Source organism: Zootoca vivipara, chromosome 9 (assembly GCF_965207765.1).
Source record: "Zootoca vivipara chromosome 9, rZooViv2.hap1.1, whole genome shotgun sequence".
Taxonomy (NCBI): Eukaryota; Metazoa; Chordata; class Lepidosauria; order Squamata; family Lacertidae; genus Zootoca; species Zootoca vivipara.
The window spans coordinates 7,867,627-7,891,650 of record NC_142592.1 but is presented as its reverse complement, the minus strand read 5'-3'; the positions used below and the strand labels follow the sequence as shown (position 1 = coordinate 7,891,650).

General features: G+C 40.1%; 1 protein-coding gene across 5 annotated transcripts in view; it reads left to right on the top strand.

Annotated features, from left to right (window-relative positions):
* LRRK2 (leucine rich repeat kinase 2) overlaps window positions 1-24,024 on the top strand; it is an 80,869-nt gene that overhangs the window by 3,717 nt on the left and 53,128 nt on the right. For 2 of the 5 annotated variants that reach the window (XM_035126473.3, XM_088676688.1), the window contains exons 3-11: window positions 3,878-3,987; window positions 11,421-11,509; window positions 13,653-13,787; window positions 16,236-16,370; window positions 17,557-17,688; window positions 18,687-18,806; window positions 20,543-20,658; window positions 21,558-21,637; window positions 23,205-23,311. In XM_035126473.3, coding sequence (XP_034982364.3) covers window positions 3,878-3,987; window positions 11,421-11,509; window positions 13,653-13,787; window positions 16,236-16,370; window positions 17,557-17,688; window positions 18,687-18,806; window positions 20,543-20,658; window positions 21,558-21,637; window positions 23,205-23,311 — 1,024 coding nt within the window. Of the gene's footprint in view, window positions 1-3,877; window positions 3,988-7,523; window positions 8,455-9,902; window positions 10,153-11,420; window positions 11,510-13,652; window positions 13,788-16,235; window positions 16,371-17,556; window positions 17,689-18,686; window positions 18,807-20,542; window positions 20,659-21,557; window positions 21,638-23,204; window positions 23,312-24,024 lie in introns of those variants that run through there. The other 3 variants (XM_088676690.1, XM_088676691.1, XM_088676689.1) reach the window with 3 other exon arrangements.

Here is a 24,024-nt window from a genome sequence, read left to right as displayed (position 1 = left end):
GCTTTATACTTCTGGCCCTTAAACCCTGGAACCAGGAGAGCAGCTCCAGTGAGTCAACCTCAGCCAATCCCTTTGGTGAAGGGTGGTGGCTCACTGGCAGAACATCTGTCCTGCATGCAGAAGGACCCCAGCATCTCCAGGTACTAGTAGCTCTGCAAAGGTCCTGCATGAAACCCTAGCGAGCCTCCACCACCCAGTGCAGTTGCCAAAAATCATTTTTCAATAAATTGTACAATAATTGTACATTTGAATATCTACTTGCCATTATTCTGACTATGTTTCTGCTTTCAGAGCTAGTTATTACTTACATTATTACAAAAACAGTAATAATTGAATGCAGTGACAATAATTTATGATAATAAAGAGTGGACACATAGTCCTACAGATACAACCGGCCCTTTGAGGGTGACCAAACTGCTGATGCGGCCCCCGATGAATTTGAGTTTGACACCCCTGATCTATAAGTATTTTCAAACAACGTTCTTAGAAAACATGAATACAAAGTAGTTAGAGACTAAATGTCAAGAAATTTGCATATCTGTTCCATACGGATGATATAAATGGTTTCTGCTTTAAGTGCACGACATATTGTATAATGAGCAGAGAATATCACACCTCAAGCAGTAATTTTAAATAAAGGAAACTGTTGGAATGCGAAAAAATACATTTCAAAAAGGAAATTATGTGGGTCTGTTTAGTTATCATAATAACATGAGTGTTTTTCAGGCAGAAATGAACAAGAAGGCAGCTGGCAGCCTCTATGTCCTATCAAGTCTAGTTCTGCTTTTTGTGGGGCAGGGTGGGGGGTACCTGTGAAAACCTCTCCATTATCGTACACTCAAATTAAATAAGAAGAGATCTCCCCCCCCCCCGTTCTGTTCGGGGTTTGATCCTTGTGCATAGTCAAAGAGATGGATGCTTTGGACAAAGCTGGTGATTATGGACTCTTTGCACTGCTGTAGCGTTTTTTTCATCTGGGCTAGTTTATTATTGGCTTCATGGCTGCAATACAAGCAATGGTTTGTGCCATAAAGCCAAATGTGCATCCTACATTATGCATTTCTGGAAATAAGCGATTTGCTATAGTTTTATAAAATCTACCAAATCAAGTGGTTAAAGCTTTTCCTTCAAAGTGTGAGGGGAGGAGTTTGAAGGAATGTGGATGAGGAAATATTTGATCACTGAACTCATTGGGGGGGGGGAGTAGAATAGTATGTGAGGGAGACAGGCGAGGGTCAGAAATGCTAGTTTTTATGTGCAGGAATTAATTTTTGTAGGGAAGCATTCAACATGAACACCACCTACCAGCAGCCTGAAATGGTAGATTCCATGATAATTTCCTCCCTTTTGATTCTGCTGATTATTTGAAGTGGCTTTTAGTTGTGTTGTCACTTGAGGAACAGGGCTGCCCTGAGGGCCCTTATGCACAAGCGCAAGGCATTTCTCTTGTTGTCTTTTCACTTTCATGCCACTCTCCCAAAGCCCTTGAAGCAACACTCCTAAGAGACTCAATGACTTTCCCCCTACTTGCTAGTAGTTCCATGTTCAAAGTTTGGACTGTTGCTGGGTAGCAAAGCACCTGATGCTGATGTCACTGCAAAGGATTGGAGCAGGAGAGAAATAACAACCTCATCATATTTCTGCCTTGTTAACTTGTATGTTGCATCCTATTAATTTGTTGGACTAGATGACCCTTGGGATCCTTTCCGATTCTACAATTCTATTATTCTAGGAAGTGAAAACCAATTTCAGATCCTCACGACAGTGTGTTTTATCTCTTGAAATTGACAGAAGGAGAAGTAATGTGCTTAGGTGATTTGCCTTTACAATCTTAATGCCTTTAGGGTAAACTAGAAGTTTATGCCTATTGTCTTCGTCCATAGAGTTTTCTTGGCAGGGATACTGGAGTGGCTTGCCGGTTCCTGCTCCAGGTGGATCATGTTTAGTCAGAACTCTCCACTATGACCTGTCCGTCTTGGGCGGCCCTGCACGGCATAGCTCCTAGCTTCTCTGAGTTATTCAAGCCCCTTCGATACGACAAGGCAAAATGTGGTCTGAAACTCAACATCAAAAAAACTAACATCATGGCCACTGGTCCCATCACCTCCTGGTAAATAGACGGGGAAGAAATGGAGGCAGTGAGAGATTTTACTTTCTTGGATTCCATGATCACTGCAGATGGTGACAGCAGTCATGAAATTAAAAGACACCTGCTTCTTGGGAGGAAAGCAAAGACAAGCCTAGACAGCATCTTAAAAAGCAGAGACATCACCTTGCCAATAAAGGTCCGTATAGTTAAAGCTATGGTTTTCCCAGTAGTGATGTATGGACGTGAGAGCTGGATCATAAAGAAGGCTGATCACCGAAGAATTGATGCCTTTGAATTATGGTGCTGGAGGAGACTCGAGAGAGTGCCATGGACTACAAGAAGATCAAACAAGGAGAAGGGGACGACAGAGGATGAGATGGTTGGACAGTGTTCTCGAAGCTACGAACATGAGTCTGAGCAAATTGGGAGGCAGTGGAAGACAGGAGTGTGTGGTGTGCTCTCGCCCATGGGATCACGAAGGGTCGGACACGACTAAACGACTAAACAACAACAAAAACCAAACAAACAGAACAATAACTATATACTAATGGTTATGGGGCCCTTTATATGTCCAGCTGTCCTTTGTGAACAACAAATTGTCACTGTTTTTTGTGTTAAATATATGCTATACTTCAAGAGAAGACTCCCTGGAAAAGACCCTGATGTTGGGAAAGATTGAGGGCACAAGGAGAAGGGGATGACAGAGGACGAGATGGTTGGACAGTGTTCTCAAAGCTACCATCATGAGTTTGACCAAACTACAGGAGGCAGTGGAAGACAGGAGTGCCTGGCATGCTCTGGTCCATGGGATCACGAAGAGTCGGACAGGACTAAACAACAACAACAAAGTTTATATTTCAGACCTCAGATTCTGAATTTGACTAAATAAGTAATTCAGTTAAAATGCAAATACCGTATGTACTTGTGTTGCGAATTAGTCACATGGCATGCATAAATTGGCAGGATGCCCTAAAGACAGAAATGTCTGGAATCCTTTCAAATTACCACTTCAATGTTTATTCTGCAGAGCTCTGACCTTTTAAGTGTGTATTGTTCACAGTTGAAAGTATATTCCATGTAGTTTGCCATTTAAATGGATATTCTTTGAACTGGAGTGATGTGGGCATTGCTTCCACATCGTCTGGACATGCAGTGCGTTGATAACACATTAATAGACTGCCTATCTCACTATGTATTACGCATACATTATCAGTGAATTACCAACCTGAAGTCTCTTTTATGGAAGCTTGAGTAATGTTGGGAAATCCCTAGGCATGTGAAAGAGGCTAGTCCAAAGGTGTCTTGTGACAATAGCAGTAGCTGTCAACATTTTTTTGACTGGCAGTTGGAATCAAATGCATAATGAAAATACCCAAATTGTGCCATAGGAGGAAGTGTTTATGTATATGTGTATTTAAATAGCAATTGTGTGTGTGTGTGTGTGATAGCTGCCAAGTTATCCCTTTTTTACAGGGATTTTCCCTTATGCTGAATAGGCTTCCTCGCGAGAAAAGTGAAAACTTGGCAGCTATGGTGTGTGTGTGTGTGTGTGTTACAATATTTTTGAAGCAAAAAAATCAATTAAAAATCCCCTCAAACCAATATACAAGTTAAAAAGTTGTAAACTAGTATCTCAATCTGAATAGTGTAATAACATGTTTTGAAAGTTGGACTAAATCTGCCATTGTAACAGTCCATCCTAAGAACTTTGTAGTTGTAAAGTCTTGTGATTGTGCAAAAAAGAGCTTGATGTGTGCTTTGAAAACTAGTTGTGTTTTTTCCTTTAAGGTGGGATGGTCGCTTCTTTGCAAACTTATCGAAGTTTGCCCAGACACGCTTCATAACTTAGCAGCTCCTCAAGGTGTTGGGAAGGATTGGGAAGTGCTTGGTGTTCACCAGTAAGTACATTAATGTTTTAAAAATAGTATAATGTGTACAATTCAGTGTTTCCACAAAATGGAAATAGAAATTACTGTTGTTACTGGAGAAATGTGATATTCTCCTCTAAACCTTTGCTAACTATTTCAGTTTCTGGGCAAAACCAAGCAGTGCTTACTTTTATCACAGTTTTGGGGCAAGGGTTGTTTAGAACAGAATATGACATGGAAACAGCTCAGATTAACAGTTACTTATGTGTGGGATCTTTTTAATTTTTTGACCTAATAATAATTTCCCATTTGAATTTGTGAGGTTGTTCTCTAGGTTTGGAAAGAAACAAAATAGGGAAAGAAATTCCGAGAATGGTGTACCACTTTAGCTTTTCTAATGTATAAATGAATTGTTGTGTTTGGTATTGTTTTGTGGCGCGGTGACTTTAGTGTAAACGTTTACTGTTGTTATGTTTAAAAGCTGTTTATTACCTGGTGAATTTGTATTGTTTTAAAGTATTGTGTTTTGACAGAGTTCCCTGCAAGAATATTGCTAACTTACACTAAAAACAAGTGAATAATAAATTGTCACAAAAGAAGTAGACTTGCTGCTTCTCCTTTGACTTAATAAACAAATGTATGAATGGTGCTCAGAAGAGAAGAACAGTTGTAAATATAATAAGCTGGTGTTTAATTCTGCATGTTGCTGCTGTGGACCAGAATATAATATCTGATGTCAGGTATACCTGATTCTTTCAGCCTCACTATGTGAAAAACACAGGTTTAGACACCTGTGCTTTTTAATTTTCCACTGCCAACAGTTCTCTCAGAATGCTTACAAAATCTCCTGGTAGCTAGTGTATTAAGCTTAGGTGTGAAGTGGATGCCAGAACTAGACAAAGGACACTTAACTAAGATTATTTGTTTTATTGAGTGGAAACTATGTACATAAGGAAGCAGCATTATTTACATTAAGGTCTTAAAGGTGCTTGACAAGAGTTGCTGTAGCCTCGAGACCACGTTGCTGACACCAGCCTTTTAGTGGCTTGTACCTCAGGCCAAATTCCCTAAACTTCCACCCTAGCCAATTACTCCAGCAACCCAGTCCAGCTGCTGGACACAGTCTGCCTCCCAAATTTCCTCCTCTGCTTGTACTGGCTTCTTGGACAGGTTAGGCCACTTGTGCAATCTCAGGAGAGCTTCTCAGCCCAACTCAATCACCAGGTCCTTTTCAGTCTTTACCAGACAAGTACCGTGTTTCTCATATTATAAGACATGTCTTATATTTATTTTTTCTGCAAAAAAACACACTATGGCTTATTTTCAGGGGATGTCTTATATTTTTCCTCCTCCTCCTCCTGCCATGGCCGGTATTGCTGCTGTGCCTATCACTATGTCTTATTTTCGGGGTATGGCTTATATTCCTTGAATGCTTAAAAATCCTGCTATGGCTTATTTTATGGGTATGTCTTAAAATATGAGAAACAGGGTATTAACAACACACTGAAGTATTAATATCCAGGCCTTAGCCATTCTCCTCAGCTTTTCTCTCTGGTCCTTTGCTCACTCCTTCCTTTTTTATTATTTATGATTTTCAATTTTATACATTTCAATAATTTTATAATGATTTTAACATTTCAAAACTTGACTTCCTTCTCCCTCTTTCTGCAGTTCCTTAAATTTATTTTTATATTTTCTGCATATCCAAATTAACTTAATTTACTCATTTGTTCATCTACTTTAAATATATACTCTTATAAAACTGCAGGTTATTACAATAATCCTGCCAATGTTCTTATCTGTTTACAATTTATTTGTAAATATTCAAGAAACCATTTCCATTCCTTTATAAAAAGCAGGTTATCTTGATTTATTATTCTTCTGGTAAGTTTCGCCATTTTTGCATATTCCATAAGTTTTTGTATCCATTCTTCCTTTGCTGGGACTTCATCTTTCCATATCTGGGCAAGTAATATTCTTGTCGTTGTAGTAGCATACATAAATAAATTTCTATACAGTTTGGGCAGTTCTGTCCCTATAATCCCAAAAGGGAATTGGTCACTCCTTCCTCATCAACTCCTTTCTCTTCCACCTTCTCAACGTCTTTTCCTTAACTGACAGTTGACTTCCCTGTGACATATAACTCCCACCTGACTGGACCTTCAGCCAATCAGATTCTGCTCTTAACCACACCAGCCAGACTAAAAAGGTAAAGAAGGTAAAGGACCCCTGCATGGTTAATTCCAGTCAAAGGTGACTGTGGTGCTCTTCAGGCCCGAGGGAGCCTAAATTTACCTGATTCAGGACCCACTTAATAAAATCTGAAATTGTTTGGCTCTCTCTCTCCTCTGTTATAATCAGTCACCCAAAACTACTGCTACACAAGACTGTGACATCATAACAAAAGGGGTCCTGCCTAGATGGCACCACTGTTCAGATTATTTCCCTTCCAGTTTACATCATTTTCCTTCCAACAAGCCATTGTACTGCTTCTAGGATCTGTGCATAAGCTTCAAAGAAATGGGCAGGGAATAATAATAATAATAATAATAATAATAATAATAATAATACAGGTAATTTATTATTTGTACCCCATCTATCTGACTGAGTTTCCCCAGCCACTCTGGGCGGCTTCCAACAAAGATTAAAAATACATTAAAATAAGTTAGTAGTAGTAGTAGTAGTGGTAGTGTTATAAAGTTCCTTGCAGAGGAAATTGATTACAATTGTGTGAGGTTGAGTAGAGCTCATTTAGGCAACAACTTCTATAGCACAGAAGGGGCTGTGGTGAAAGGTTTGGAGAAGATGGGCTTTTTCTCATTACATTCTTAGTTTTACCTAAGTGTCTCTAGCTTTTAACGAGTTTTTAGGGTGGTAATAAGTCCATCTCTCTTTCCTATGAGCTGAGTAAAAAATCACGGAAATGTGATATTAAAGCTTATTTTGTCTATTGTGTATATTTGTATATTAGTATCAAACGTACGGTATGACCTGGATATGCTGAAGGAAATCTTTAAAATGTACACACAACAGCAGTGCTATAAGATGATTAAAACTTTCAGAAAAATATCTGTCCCTTTTTAGAGAACAGAAACTTCTGTAACTGATGAATTTTTCGTGAAAGCTTTTGCCTTAAGGAATGAGTTACCGGTAGTCTTTAAGATGCCACAGGACTCTTGGATGTTTCTGTTGTAGAACTAAGCTAAATCTGCCCAGACAGCCTACCTTGTCCCTTGGGTCTGATGACTAATGTTGTAGTAAATAGTAACCATTTTCAAGGAGGAAAAAAAGTTACTTTCTGAATATTTCAACATCTGTTTTGTCACAGAGCTTTCAGGAAGTAGGGGAAGTGAAAACATTTCACTTCTCTCTTTAAACAGCTTTTGAGGTTGTGAACACTGGGAGAGAGGTTTCTGCATTATGTTTTCCTGTTGATCCTAAAAAAATTCTGCATTTTTTTACCCCACTTTCATATTGGTAGCTGCTTCTTACTGTATTAGTTCATAGGTTTACACAGCTCATATTTCCTGACGTTTTTCATGATGTTTGTCCCTTGATAAACACAGAGTTGGAGTTACATGTGTGGAGTTCTGCCTATTAAATGGGGTGCTGCAGCATCTCGATTCTACCTTCTGCCCGTACTCTTAAACAATCTGCCTCAGGTAGGTGGATAACCATAGCAGAAAGTGAAATTATACTTGGTGATGAGGGGGGTTTGGCAAAAATCCCCCCTTCTGTTCACAGGGGCCTCTTCTGGGCTCAAGCCCTTTCATTGGCAGGAGGACACTTTTGGATCCAGCCAAAAATGTTTTGTAAGGTCACATAAATGTATACTTCTCCAGAAATCGAAAAGAAAATCCATCAATTGATAGACCTGCCAAACTGTAGCAGGTTAGCTCCTGTCCCCTCCTGCTGTTTCCAGCAAATGCTATTCAGATGCACACTAGCTCTGCCCATTGCGGCTGGTAGCCACTGATAGACTTATCCTCCACGAATTTTCCTAATCCTTCCTAATCCTTAAAAAAAATCAAACACTACTATTTTTGGGAGTGAAATCTGATTCTTCCAACACTCAGTTTCCCTGGATAGCCCTGAGTTTAAGTGTTAATGTGAGGGAGGAAAACTTTTCTCAATCCATTTTCTCCACACCATGCATCATTTCATACAACTCTCCCTTTACTCATCTTTTCTCTAAACTAAAAAGCCCCAGATGTTGTAACCTTTCCTTGTAAGGGAGTTGCTCCATTCTCTTGATCATTTTGGTTTCCTTTTCCCAAACTTTTTCCAGCTCTACAATACCCTTTTTGAGGTGGGGCGATGAAAACCGTGCACAGTATTCAAAATGTGTTTACACCATAGATTTGTATGATGGCTTTATGATACTGATGTTTTTATTTTCAGTTCCTTTCGTAATGATTCCTACCATGACACTTGTGTTCTTCACAGCTGCCACACATGGCTCAACACCTTCATGGAGCTATCCACTACAACTCTAAGGTTTCACTAGTTCAGACCTCATGAGTGTTTGTCTGAAATTACAATTGTTATTTTTTTGACCCAGTGTCCCATCACATTGAATTGCATTTGCCATTTTACTGTCCATAAACCCAGTTTGGAGATATCCTTTTGGAACCCTTCACAATCTCTCTTTGTTTTAACCACCCTGCATGATTTAGTATTGTTAGCAAACTTGGCTATCTCAATGCTCACCTTTGACTCTAAATAATATACAGCTCTAAGCTGCACATGTGGCATTAGCATTTAAGTTAAATTGCAGTACTTGAACACAGCATGTGCAACTGGGAAGATAAAATTTTCTGAAAATCTGTTGATCTTGAGGAATGACAATACAATATATAATTTAATGCAGATGTGCCACATTAAGGAAAGTGGGAAACCCACCTGACACATTAAGGGAAGAATAAGATTGATAGCAGGGACGCAGGTGGCACTGTGGGTTAAACCACAGAGCCTAGGGCTTGCCAATCAGAAGGTCGGCGGTTCGAATCCCTGCGACGGGGTGAGCTCCCGTTGCTCTGTCCCAGCTCCTGCCAACCTAGCAGTTCTAAAGCATATCAAAGTGCAAGTAGATAAATAGGCACCACTTCAAGTGGGAAGGTAAACGGCGTTTCCATGTGCTGCTCTGGTTCGCCAGAAGCAGCTTTGTCATGCTGGCCACATGACCCGGAAGCTATACGCCAGCTCCCTCGGCCGATAATGCGAGATGAGCACCACAGCCCCAGAGTCAGTCATGACTGGACCTAATGGTCAGGTGTCCCTTTACCTTTACCTTTAAGATTGACAGCAAAGCCACGTATAAATGGACACCAGGCAGTTGCCTTGCTGCCTGCTAAAAATATTTTTGTTTCAGTTCCACTGAGCATATGCAGAGTAACTTTCATCACTAAGAATAGGTTGCTGTTGTCATACTCTTAAAATTAATTATCCCCAGGGCAGACAGAAAGGATGTCACATAGATCTGAGCTGTCTTTCTTGTTAGAGATTAAGCACTGCCTGCCCTCCCTGGATTATATTCTGAGAGCAATCCATTTTTTCTCTTTTGAGACTGACAGTGCTGCTTCTTTCACTACTATAAAAGTACATGAAAGAACTCCATATCTGACTATACTGTCTTATTTTTTATTGCTGTACACAATTGAATGTGGGATGAGTTGAAGGTGCACAGCACTGCTGCCTAAGATGACGTATTCCATAGCCTGTGGAGCCACTCTAAAAGTTTGGAGGAAATTTGCCCTATCCCTTCATTTCTGCATATCTTTACTTTGAAGCTTATTTACATGCACTGAATGCTAAGCTAATTCCTTTATGACTACGTCTTAAAATAGGGGAAACAGACCCTTTGGGGAACTATTACCCTGGTATGTGACAAGGTTTTAAGCTGATTTGAATCTTTCCTTGGAGTCAGTGCCGAGTTTAATGATACAAGGCGGTTGCACAGGAGACAGTTGTGCCTTGGAGTACCCTGTGCAGCATAATAAATATTGACAAGGCACCGTGGCAGCTTAACAAGTATCATGCTTAATTGGTGTATTAGCTGAATCTTCCTTTCTAAATGTCTCAAACCTCTTCAACAACAGCTAAATCACTCTTAGTGCAAAAAGCAGCCGGAACTCTGAGGATGCTCTGTCTTATTGGCAGAAGTTCAACAGTGATTATAACTCATTGCAGAACCATGTATGTATCATGTTGAAACTTTCAGCTGCATTGCATTTCACCAGTGTACCATAAATATCTTATGAATATTTTGCTATATGAGCACCTCCATGCATTTTTATGCAAAGTGATAGTGGTCAAGGTCATTTTGTCGTTGTTTGCCTTTGAGCCTTGCTATAGCCCCAGCAACAATGCCAGTCCCTTCAGCAAGAACTCATTTTGGTTCAAGTGTATGCACGTCTGTGTGTATGTGGAGAAGTGGGGAGAATGCATAACATCTTCCTCTGATAATCCAGGAGATCCTTATTTATTTTATTACACTTGGATCCCATTTATACCCCCACCCCACCCCACCAAGGACCTTAGGGCAGTTCTATCCCCCTTTCATTCTTGGAACGCTTTGAGGTAGGTTAGGCTGATTCAATAGTGACTGGCCTAGGGCTTTTGAAATTAATGGCTGAGTGGGTATTTGAACTTTAGTCTCCCCAATCTAACTCTCTAACTCAGGGCAGTTCAACATGCAGTCCTCAAGCCCTTTTTTAGAAGCTCTTGGCAACATTTGATGCCCCTTGTGTGAAGTGCTGGACTTTGGCAAGGAGGTGTGAGGGCTCTGACAGGGTCCTAGAGTCCTCTATCCTCCTTCCCCAAGCCTAGTTCATGCTTTCTCAGCTTTGGGAAGGAAGTGGGAGGGTTCTAGGACCCCTGAGAGCCTTGCATCTCCTTCCCAAAGCCTGGCTCCTCACTTATCCAGCTTTGGAAAGGCAGCATGAGTGTGTGTGTCAGTGTGTCAAATTTTGGCTTTGCTCCCCCCCACCTCTGCACAACAAGGCAGTGTGCAGCCTGTGGGTCTCTGTCAAAGTACTTTTGGATCCCATTTGGTCTGAAAAGTTGGGCTGCCCTGCTCTAATCAATTTGGCTCTCTTTGATTATTTAGGTGATGTGAGAGGGTCCCTAGAGGTCTGAATGCTCAGTATACAGGCAGATATTTGATTACAGCCACCTGATATAGATAGTGAGATTTGTGTTCAGAGGTGCATGGATATACATCTGGATATTCATCCATGTTGTGATATTCATTCAGATTCCATTAGCTAGTTGTGTCTTTTGAAGCATATGTCCATCTCAATTGGTAGTTATTCGTTGTTGCACTCAACTAGAGCAACTATGTATGTCATGTTGTGATTTTTATTAACTCTGATGTGGAAGGAAAGTACTAGCTTTCTTGAAACTTACCGTAATTTGAGTGTTTTGTTCTGGTATCAAGTTCATTTTTTCTGTTTTCACTTCAGGCTCATTCTTAAGATGCTTAAAAACCACAATGTGAACGTACACCTTTCAACAGTTGGCCTCAAAGCATTAAATATGCTTCTCGCTTCAGGTACCGCCTTTTCCAAATGTTACAATTACTTAGGGTTAGAATATTGTACAGAATGCTGCCAGTCTTGCATTTACCTTAACCTGTTACCTTTACCTTACCTGGTGGCTGTTCAATCTATATTGCATTAGTTAATGCTTAGTACTTCCTATCCCAGGATAAAAAAAGTGTGTACAGTGGTACCTCAGGGTAAGTACTTAATTGGTTCCGGTAGTCTGTACTTAACCTGAAGCGAACTTTCCCATTGAAAGTAATGGAAAGTGGATTAATCTGTTCCAGATGATGAAAAACACCCCCTAAAACAGCAATTTAACACAAATTTTACTGTCTAATGAGACCATTGATCCATAAAATGAAGGCAATAATCAGTGTACTGTACTGTAAAATAAATAAGACAGTATTTTAGATGAAAAAAATTTAACATTTACAGTGGTACCTCGGGTTAAGTACTTAATTGGTTCCGGGGTGCCATTCACACCCCAAAAAGTACTGAATCTGAATGGTGATAGTGTGTGTGCGCGAAGCGCTGATAGAGCGCTTCTGCGCATGCGCGAAGTGCGTAGATCGCTTCTACGCATGCACGTGCGGCAGAACCTGGAAATAAAACACTTCCGGGTCCGCGGAGTACTTAAACTGAAAGTACTGAAACCGAAGCGTACTTAAACCGAGGTATGACTGTATGTGTGCCATCAGTATCCTATTCCTGGATTGAGCAGGCAACTGTTGTAGTGTGGCCAAAGCTGTTCAAACATAGAGCCAGAAGCATAATTGAAAATGGCACAAAACCCACCCATCATTCTCCAACATTTATCTGTGGAAGCAAGGAGGTAATCAGCCACCCACTTTATGCTCTTAAGAGGGTGGGAGAGATAGATTGTTAAATCACATTTCGGCATGAGACGAAGGTGTCACCCTTCCTAGTAAAAGGATTTAAATTATTTTGCATCATGATTCTGGTCCTAGGTACTTCAAAGCAAGCATGTTACCTGTTGCTTTTCTGAGGGACACAAGCTTTTGCACACCAGCAACAAAGTGAGTGGTTGGCACTGTGGTCTAAACCACAGAGCCTAGGGCTTGCCAATCAGAAGGTCGGAGGTTCTAATCCCCGTGACAGGGTGAGCTTCTGTTGCTTGGTCCTGCTCCTGCCAACCTAGCAGTTTGAAAGCACATCAGAGTGCAAGTAGATAAATAGGTACCGCTCTGGCAGGAAGGTAAACACTGTCTCCACGCACTACTCTGGTTTGCCAGAAGCGGCTTAGTCATGCTGGCCACATGACCCAGAAGCTGTACCCCGGCTCCCTCGGTCAGTAAAGCGAGATGAACGCCGCAACCCCAGAGTCGTCCGCAACTGGACCTAAAGGTCAGGGGTACCTTTACCTTTACCTTTAACACATGAATCCTGCATTGCCCATTATCAAATTATATAGATGCAGAATATGTGTAAAATGGCTGCTAACACTTTTACTTTTGAGAACATTGCCATTTTTTATGATATTGGTAATGGATTGACAGTAGGATCAAGGATTAATGTTGTTCTAGTACAATATTTATTTGGTAGTAAGTAGGGGTGGGAAAGAAATTCAATTCAGTTTGCATGTAAAGGTGAATTTTTGTAATCCATATACAGCCCTGTAAAATAATTCACACTTCTCAGAATTTTCCAATGCCAAGCATTGTGTACAAAAGTGTATATTAGGTTAAAGTGTGTGTATAATTGCATATGTTAGTGAAAATAACATACAAAATGCATTGTAATAGGGGAAATTCCTTTACAAAAATATGTACAAAGGCAAAATTGCACACAAAAATGGTGATAAATTATGCTGGTGAGTTTTTGTTTTTAATAACAAACTGATGTAGAAATGTGGAGGACTGAATTTAAGAAGAATCTGACAAATTTGCCCATTCTTAGTAGGAAGTCCCATCAAATGCAGTGGGTTGTACTTCTATTCTACATAAACATGCATCAGATTGTTGTGTAATTTAGGCGTGCAATCTACATGCATACCGGGGAGTAAGTCCCACTGAATCTTTGTGGCTTATTTTTGACAATCCAGTTCTGAGATAATGTATTTTAAAGTGGTTTGTGACTGCAGAAAAAAAGAAATATTTTGGTAAACCTGCAACTTCCCTCCCCTATTTGTAGATGCAATAACACTTCTTCTCTTGGAGGAAGGAACAGACGTATTTTTACTGGTATTTGATGCCATGGACACATTTTCTGATAATGAGGAGATTCAGAAATATGGATGTAAAGCTTTGCACGTGCTTCTTGAAAAAGGTAAATCGTGAGAACAGGTATTTTTGCTCTTGATGTTCTTGGTGTTGCCTGATGAAACAGGAAATATGTTTGTGAAATAAGGTGTTCCAGAAGAAAAAAAAATTGGTTAAATTCTCAACTGAATCATTTAAATTACTCATTTTCCAAGCACTATTTTGGAAAATAAAGTGACAACAGTAGTTCTGGGTGGGTAGCAATGATAACCTGCAATTGTAAGCTGCTGCTGCAGCTGCTGCTGCATGTTCCAGGAGAGAAGAATTGATTAGCCTAGGTGATATTGATTAAAGAAACCACCTATTCCTAAGATTGACAGCTGCAGGAGTGTGTGGATATCTGCATCATCACTGGGGCAGGGAACTACAGACTGTCCAGTAAATAAGGACACATATCCCAGATCACTTGATGTTGAATTGGTACCTTTATAGTCTTTAATTAACCTGTCTGTCTACTGATTGGTGTCAAAGCAGATCCCACCCTTCATTCCTTTCAATACATTCCTTGACCTGCCAAGCACTGGAAAACCCAAGGCATAAAAGAGGTGCTATGCAGTTGCCCTTAGTGCTCCTTTGCTTGTTTCTGGGAAGTTTTGTGACTGCTGTGGCCAGCTGCAAATCTTCTGTGACACAGCAGCAGGAGTGGTAATGGCATACGGTCAATACACAAATGCTGTATCTGGATCACGGACATCTCTTAGATCTTGTGCCAGAGCTTGGCCTGTTAAGCATCCACTCACAGTTTTTGTGAATTTAACATTTAGTTAATAGCACAAAAAACTGACCAGTTCATGCCGAAAAATCTATTTTAACCTTAGAAATCCTCTTCTGAAAATGGTACAGTGTTTTGTTTTGTTTTTTTAAAAAATCATTTTCTATAAGCAGATCAAAGTCGACAAACTTGTTTGATGCCAAAAAGGTGTTACACATTATTCTTTCTACAATTTGCCACGTACAGTAGGAATTTCAGAACTTCCTGGTAGACTTTTATTTTTAAAATCTAATTTTCTTTGGAGATGTCTATCTACTATCCTTTAATTATACAACAGTAAATACCTTTGTGTCTGACTTGTGTTTTGTTTGGAAGATGATAATAAAAAGAAAACTGTATTAAGTTGGTTCATCGGTAAGGACTGCAACTTAGCGGTAGAGTGTGTGCTTAACACACACAAGGCCCCAGGTACAATATCCAGAATCTTCAGGTAGGTCTGGGAGAGACTGGTCTGAAACCCTGGAAAACTGCTTCTAATCAGCACGGACAATACTGGGCTAGATGGACCAGTGGTCTGACTCAGTAGATGGCAGTTTCCTGTGTTCAAAATCCTCCTGCATGCTGCTATATGGAAAGTAAATAAAATAAAACACATTTGTAGTTAATGGTCTTGTTTTTGTTCACCAGAGCTCATACCCAACAACTGTTGTTAGTATCAAGGCAATAGCTAGAAATAATTTCCTAGGGAGGGGAGTTGGAATACAGTGGAGTTTGGTGTGTACAGGAAGAATCAAGCAGTCATGAAAACTATATTTTGGATCAGACAGGAAATGGAAATGTGTCACACTTCCTATTCCTTTTCCTCTCAATCCTGTACAAAATTCCTATTGTGCAGACAACCAGCATACATTCTAAACAAGGGGAAATAATTCTCTCCCTGCTGATCCAACCCCCCCCCCAAAAAACACCTTTGACTTCCAGTCAAAGAGGAGATGTGCAGACTGCCCTCCTGTCTGGAGTTGGCACATCTCTTAGGTGCATAGCTGTCAAGTTTTCCCTTTTCTCGCGAGGAAGCCTATTCAGCATAAGGGAATTTCCCTTAAAAAAAAGGGGTGAACTTGACAGCTATGCTTAGGTGGAGGAGATGTTGAAGTCTTTTTTGCTAAAACAGAGAACCAGTGAAGGAGTTAGCAACAACCAGCTCACACACTCCCCACCTTAGGATAAAGAGTGGGTAAGTAATCAAATAAAAATACGTGCTTACACAAGTGGTCTGCTCATGTTAGCTGTGCAACATTAGAAGACTGAAATGACACAGCTGAACAGAGAAATCACAAGTCGCTATCTTCTGTTCATAAAAGAGGAGATATCTTTACCAGTTCAGATGTGGAGGATCAGGATGGATCCAAGGATGGATCCAAGCTGCAACAGAGAAGAAGTGGGTGAAGTGGCTTGGGAGCCTTTTTTAAAAATAGGTTCATGTCTCCCTAGCTTCACTCTTAACTTTTCTTCCCTATTGTTAACTCACCTGAATCAGAATTCATTCTCTCATTTACTCTTTATACTTTAGAACACTCAGGTTTGCTTTGGTATGAAGAAGAAAGCACGGATAGTGGTCTGGTCTGGTGTTGGCAGACTGCTCTTGTGTTGTCCCAGGCATATCCTTAGTTTGCCTTCAGTGAATGAAAATGGATACATGTATCAAAGAGCTTATGTCCTTATGTCTTTGTTTTTAAATTTCAGTTCCAGAGGAGCAGCTGATTGAATTTGTTGAGGACAGAGATCACATGATCATACTGAATGTGCTCAAAAAATTCCCCAAAAAAGAAAACCTAGTACTCCTTGCCCTGTTGTCTTTACATTCATTGGCAGGACCACGTAAGTATTGTAGTTTTTAATATTTAGAGTGTGCATGCGGTGAGGGTGTGCCCTTAAGAATTAATCAGCAGTTCCTGTCTGGACTTGCAAACAAAGGGCAGTTTTCAAAGAGAGATCATGGGTGTGCTCTGATCTGTATTTGATGTCTGAAAATTATTTCTGAACTGAAAGGTGGGTGCTACCTTTGTTTTGGCTCAGTTCCTCAGTATAAGAGCTGTACTGAAATTCACATCCCCTTTGTTAAACCATTTTTACTCCATGAAAACAGGAGTGAGTAGGGATTGACTGTGTGCAAATTTCATAAAACTTTCATAAAACTTATTGGGAGTGACTTGACTTGCTTTGCATGAGGTTTATAGGCGGTTTCTTCTCATTCATATTTTCACTTTCTTAAAAATAATTTTAAAAGGTTAACTGCTGCTTGTAGCAGTGGCAAGGTTCTCCACAGCCTCCTAGCCATGTTTCCTGCACCATAACACCCATGGGCATAATACTTAATAGGTTTAATCATGCTCGCCATATGACCTGGAAAGTTGTCTGCGGACAAATGCTGGTTCCGTCAGCCTGAAAGTGGAGATGAGCATCACATCCCATAATTAACGACTGGACTTAACCGTCCTGGGGTCCTTTACCTTTACCTTTTACCTATGTTCCTAATGTAGAGATTAAGCAGGCAAAGCTTCTCCTGGCCTGGAGATATGGAGTGGAAATTTGGAAGTATAGCAAAGCTGTGCATGAAACGGAGCTAAGCACAACTGGAAGGTTCAACACAACACACTGAGATTCTTTTTTGGGTGGGTGTCAGCCTTTGAAATGGTGGCTGCTGGCACTCTTTCTGCTCAACCTACAGCTGGCATGCCAAAGCTAAAGTGGAAAACATTTGAAAATAAAGGTTTCTCAGAATTTTGTTTTGAACATTATAACAGTACATTGAAACTACGTGTGTTTGCCTAAGATAATGGGAATGTTCTGTTCAGAATGCAGAAAAAAACCATGCTTGGACTAGCAGTAGAAATACACAAGGTGATTCTGTTGTGCACACTTCAGTCTTACAATGAATTAATATTTCCGTCAGTCAATTTTAAAAGAACACTTGTGCATAAATCTTCATTATTATTATTATTATTATTATTATTATTATTATTATTATCATCTCAAGTAAGTTTATTCCTTCTGTTGTGTTCAGCTAGCAATGCAGAAATTCTCATGTCTGGAAATGTGAGGTGTTACAATGTCATCGTTGAAATGATGAAAGATTTCTCCGACAATGAACCAATTCAGGAAGTGAGCTGCTGCTTGTTGCACAAACTTGCATTGGGTGAGAACATGATCCCCTTTATTTAACATGGGGGATATTTCTAGAGTACACTGGAGAGAAAATTAGTAGTAAAAATAGTGCATAAAGAGCTCCATGAATATAGAGGAGCTTCTGAAGCCCTTCTTTCTATGAGAGCAAGTTATGCTGCCTGACAATATTTCCTGAAGCTCAGGGGAAGCAAGAGAAGCTGCAGTTGAAAAATAAAGCTGTGAAACCCCAGTCAATGCACAGAAGCACTTGCTAAAGATCCAAGGAGTTCTTTGGCTCTTGGGCACTTACATAATTTAAAAAAGTCTCATTTGTTCAGGCCTTTTCTCATCTGGGTGTAGCTGCCATAATCGAAGGAAGAATCCCCTTTTGTGTGAAAAGTTGTGTGTTTAGATTTGCTGCCTCACCAGAAAAACAAAACAAAACGCCACATTATTTAATGTGTCAGATTGGTACTGCTTGGGAGGGATTTTCCCGGTAGAAACATAGCTTTTGGTTTCAAGATTTGAATTTGACTCCTTGGGACTGTTTCCTTTTTAAATCAGGGATATGGAACCTGTGGCTCCTGTTAGTCCCAGCCAACATGATCAATGGTCAGGGTGTTCAGAAATATAGTCCAGCCACATCTGGAGGGCTACAGAGCCACAATTGCAAAACCAATCTTAAACGCCTTTGAATAGTTGTGATTCCTCAGAAGGAACAGAAAGCAGGCAAGGGATTGGACAGAGCTTCCATCTATTTGACCTTCCCTAAAGCAACAAAGTTTCCCCACAGCAGCCACAATCACCCCAGTTCGTGTACCCCCACTTTTGCAACCATGTAGAGATAAAAACAACTCACAGTTTTTTCGAGAGGGGAATTTGGGGGTCATTGATTGAAAAATTGAATTTACTTTTTATGAATATCTATTTTCTTCTTCATATGATGGCCATTGCTGCACAGTATGTGCGTAAAATGCATGCATCCAGTGTTTGCATGCGACTCAGCTTTTTTTCATCTCTTGTATACAGAAAACTTTTTCAATATCCTGGTATTGAATCATGTACATCAATTCATTGTAACAGCTGTCGGAAAATACCCTGCTAGTGCAAAGCTGCAGGCTGCAGGCCTCAGTTGCTTGGCTCTTCTCAGTAAGTAGCTATATAAGTTAAAGAAATTATGTTTCTCAATGCTCCTACAACTTGCTGATAGAATAGTTTTGTCATATGTGACTGCAAAATTGTATGAACAATAGCCACCTTCAGTAAGGAAAAAGCTAGACCAGTCTTCCCCAATATGCTGCCCTTTAGATTTTGTTGGACTAAAACTCCCATAATCCCTGACATTTGGCCAAGCAAATAGTTGGAATCCAAAATATTTGTACAGTAGCAGATTGGGAGAGACTCCTAAAGGACTTTATAAACACTTTGCTGGAACCCCCCTGCCCCAGATCACTATTGTGTTTTCCACTTTTCTGAACCGATGGCTGCTTTCTTTGTATCCCCTTAGCAGCGCATTCATTACTTCTTGTTAGAGCTGATCAGCATAAGGTTCTTGCTTGCTGCTGAAAGCAGCCTCCCTCCTGTTGAATCATCCGTGTTCTTCCTAAAGGATGGAGGGGCTCCTGACCCTGTTCCTCACAAAATATTGTTGAGGTCCCCATGTTTGAAGCTAATGGAGACTTCCAACATGACAGCTGTAATCCATGTAATTATCCCACAAGTTATGGATGGAGCAGGTATTGACCATGAGGAGGATGCTTTGGGCAATGTTGCTTTGGCACCTCATAACAGATATTCCAGTTCTTTGTTTCCCTTCTTCTCTATTCAGACTCCTGATAGCTTCCTCATCTCCAATCAGGTTACCAGGCCACCTGACTTCTTATGCAAGTCTGTCAACAGCACAGGGGCTTTCCTTTCTCCCTGAAATTTTCCTCAACCTTTGCATCTTACAACATTTCTATGTACACCCATCATGTGCCATAGAGTTTCTGTTCTTGTATTTATTTTTCTACCACTCTGTGTGTGCTTTCTTGCTGGTGAGACACAGAGAAGCCACACTGTGTTTGGGACTTTTAAAAAGGGGGAGGAGAATGGCCGTCTTCTGCTTACCCTGGCAAGAGGGCAACCATTCCCATTCTGGCCTAAAGCAACACATGTAGCTTAAGACCTGTAGCAGAAAACCTGAGAAGGCTTAGTAAATGGTATATCTCCAGAATTCTTAGAAAAGTTTTCTTTTTTAAAATATGAGGAAATAACCTCAAAATATCTTTGTTTGAGTGTAATAGTTTTAATCAGTTAAGACCAAGACAGTCAAGCAGCTAAATACTTGGAATGGAAGACAGTCCTAACACACAGTCTTAGCAGTCATAAGCTTGCTTTTAATTTCAAAGCATCTTATTCTGGCTGAAATAAAAGCAAATTGTAGACAATAGGAACACACCATGGGTGTAGCGGGGGTGGGCAGCTGCCTCACCTAGATCAAGTAAATCAATAAAAACACTTAACTAACTGAGGTTCTGCTCCCACTCTAACATGAAGTCTGCCCCTCCTAACATGGAGCCTGCCCCCACCCCAAATCCTGGCTATGTGCATGGAGCACACAGTCCAAAGTTTTAATTAACACCATTCTGTATCAAAATGCCCATTGATACCAGTGATTGGGTTTCAGCTTTAACAGAATTCAGTTGTTGTCTTAAATTCTTGAGTCAATTGGTAGCTTGCTGAAACTTCTGTTAAAAGGCTTCTGCTGTAAATATGTCATTGTGCTTTCAGTTTTCCTAATAAGCAATCTTGATCCTTGTGTTTCACCTTCGGTAGTCTGTTCTAGAGTGTAAAAACAAGGGAATATTCATATATTCAAAATGCGAATAAACTTTTTCCTCAAGCGGAAACAATATTTTTAAGCAGAGACTTGGAAGAGGAGGAGGAAGAAAAAGAATTGTGTTGGCTGGAAGCCTGTTATAAAGCATTAAAATTGCATCAGAAGAATATAGATGTGCAGGTAAGAAACTGCAGGTAAAGAATTGGGAAACTTGAGAAGAGTCCTAAATGATGTTCTTTATATAAATTGCAACCATAAGAAACAACAATCAAATTGGGTAGAATTTTTTTCTTAAGCATTTATTTGCTGCCAGTAATGTATTGCATTCTTTTAATGTATTGCATTCTTAATTTTCAAATTATACCTTACAATCTTCAGTGTGTTTTGTTCTCAGAAGTGGTTGATTTTTTTCACCGTTTCTCTGTTTCATTTCTTATTTCTCTGTTCTCATTTCTCTGTTATCATCTTACTGGTGAGGAACTGAAGCTCGGGGACAATAGTTAGCATAGTTGGACTTGGCTTTACTGTGGTCCAGAAAGCAGGGTCCAAGGGCTTGAAGTCTTGGGCTTGGGATGGAGGAGCTTAAATGCTACGACTTCCTTGATCCCTCACCTATTGCTTCTTGACAGTCTTGTTTGGTCCAGATTTTTAAGCAAGCAGATACGATTTGTACTTCCCAGACTAAACCAGGATAATACAAAAGGCCATTATATCCATTGTATCTGCTTGTCTTATTCTAATATATGATGTCATTCCTTCTAATTTAGCCACAAGCCATATTTTATTTAACTTCTCTGTTCATGTGAAGCATTGTATGCTGTGATTCACACGACATCAAAACTAACTTGGAAAATTTTTTACATTACAGATTAAGTTCACATCGTTTATTAACAACAGTACAGTAATCTCCCTTCCGTCTCAGTTACAGCAGCCACTATGGAGAAATTGTTTTAGCACTTTAGATTGAAGTACATGCTGTGGCCATGAATTATATTGATGATTCTTCTTGGAATAGTTTGGAAAGGTTTGATTGAATTTATTGACCAAATAGTTTCTTTTCTTGTTCCTTCCTTCACTAGGAGGCTGCATGTTGGGCTTTGAACAATCTGCTTATGTACCAACGTAATCTTCATGAGAAGATTGGAGATGGAGACAAAAAGTTAGTAGCCTAAATTGAATGCATGGAAATGTGAACCACTAGATTTACAGCCCAAGATCTGTTTTTTTCCTCTTCAATATCATTTGTCTTAAGAGTAAATTGGGAGAAGGAGACTGCCTTCTAGTGACACTGGTATTGTTGCTTCCCACATATCTGTCTTGCATGGCAAAGAGGACAGCCTGCACCTAGCCACTCCCTTAAATACACCAGGGCCGGACTGGGTGCAGCTGTCATGCCCCTGCCCCCGGTTGATCTTGTGGGTGAGGCCCACCTCACCTATAAGGTCCAGTGCGGCCAGAGGTAGCCCTTCCCCCGGCCGTGCAGGAAGACGACAGCCTCCCAGAACCAGCCGTGGCCAGTATTACCGTAGTGGTAAAACACGAAAGAACATAAGGGAAATCCTTGGACTAGGGTTTGTGTGTAGAACTCCCTGTTTGGAATGTTCTCACCAGGGAGGTTTGTTTGGTGCCTTCATTAAATATTTTTAGGTGCCAGGCAAAAACATTCCTCTTTAACCAGGCCTTTGGCTAATATTTCACAGTCTTTTTAATGTGTCTGTGGGAAGGGGCGGTATTGTTTTGCTGTTTTGGTTTACTTATTTACTTGTTTTTATTTTTTATTCTGTGAACTACCCTGAGATCTTATGATGAAGGACAGTATATAAATTGAATTAACAACAACAACAACAACAACAACTTAAACCTTACGGTTTCTATTTTTTCTGGCACAGTTTGTTCATTGTTAACCTTTGGAGCAGGGGTAGAACTGGTGATAACACTGACAAGTTACGTAGATGAAAATCTGACTTTGTTAAATCAAAAATAAAAATTACCCTTATGTTGCTTTTAGTTCCTGACTGCTTTGGAATGGCACTTTGGCCCAAGATGCATAGTGACAACTTGATGCTAGAACAGAATAATAACATAAAAAAATTCCTTCAGTAGCACCTTAAAGACCAACTAAGTTTTTATTTTGGTATGAGCTTTCGTGTGCATGCACACTTCTTCAGATACAGTGAAATGGAAGTTTCCAGGCACTTATGTAGAGAAGGGGTGGGGAGGGGTGGGGATGGGGAGGGGGGATCACTCAGAAGGGTGGTGGAAATGGGTGATTGACTGACTGATAGCTGTTGATGACCGCAAACGACTGCAAATGGTTTTGCATGAAAAAGCAAGGGTTGAGATGGCTGAAGACCCTTGCTTTTTCATGCAAAACCATTTGCAGTCGTTTGCGGTCATCAACAGCTATCAGTCAGTCAATCACCCATTTCCACCACCCTTCTGAGTGATCCCCCCTCCCCATCCCCACCCCTCCCCACCCCTTCTCTACATAAGTGCCTGGAAACTTCCATTTCACTGTATCTGAAGAAGTGTGCATGCACACGAAAGCTCATACCAAAATAAAAACTTAGTTGGTCTTTAAGGTGCTACTGAAGGAATTTTTTTATTTTACTTCGATCCAGACCAACACGGCTACCTACCTGTAACCAGAATAATAACATTTATTGGTATCTCTTTTTGCTATAACAATGTTTGATTGTTATCATATCCTTTCCTGTTTGCATTAGATTCCCAGCCCACAGACAAATGATGCTATCCATGTTGATGCATAATTCTTCAAAAGAATTGTTTCAAGCTGCTGCAAATGCGTTGGCAACTCTACTGGAGCAAAGTGGTAAGGGATTGTGTAACACTAAACCAGAGGATGGAGTGGAGCACAAAACCTGTCCTTGACACTGAATTTGTCAGATATAAATTTCAGGGATAATTTAAGATTTAACTAGAATGACAAACAATTAACAATTTAGGGCTGTGAATATAATAGTTGGTTTGATTTTTTCACAAATTCTTTTAGAGATGCAGTTCCCCAATATCCTCTGCTCTCAACCAGACACATTGCTCCCTCCGATTATAAATAAACACCAGTAACAAAAAAGTAAGGAGAAAAAAGGAAAGTAAAAAGAACAAAAAAGTATTTAAAAATGTTCCACGGCATGATATGTCATCAGTTTTGTTGGTCTCCAGGTGTTAGCCTGCAAACAGCTCTACAAACCCATTCCAAATCTCAGGCAATTTGTGGGCTAGATCTGCACTAAGGCTGCAATCCAAATCACATCTACTCTGGAGTAAATCCCATTAAATTCAACAGGGTTACTCCCAGGTAAAATAGAAAAAAATTCCTTCAGTAGCACCTTAAAGACCAACTAAGTTTTTATTTTGGTATGAGCTTTCGTGTGCATGCACACTTCTTCAGATACTCCCAGGTAAGTGATGTTGGGATTGCAGCCTAAATTAGTTGCACGTTATGCCATTTATATCAATGGCACCAAAGTCATGTTGATTTCAGTAGTGCACCTAACTTATACTGCACATCCCTTACATACTTAA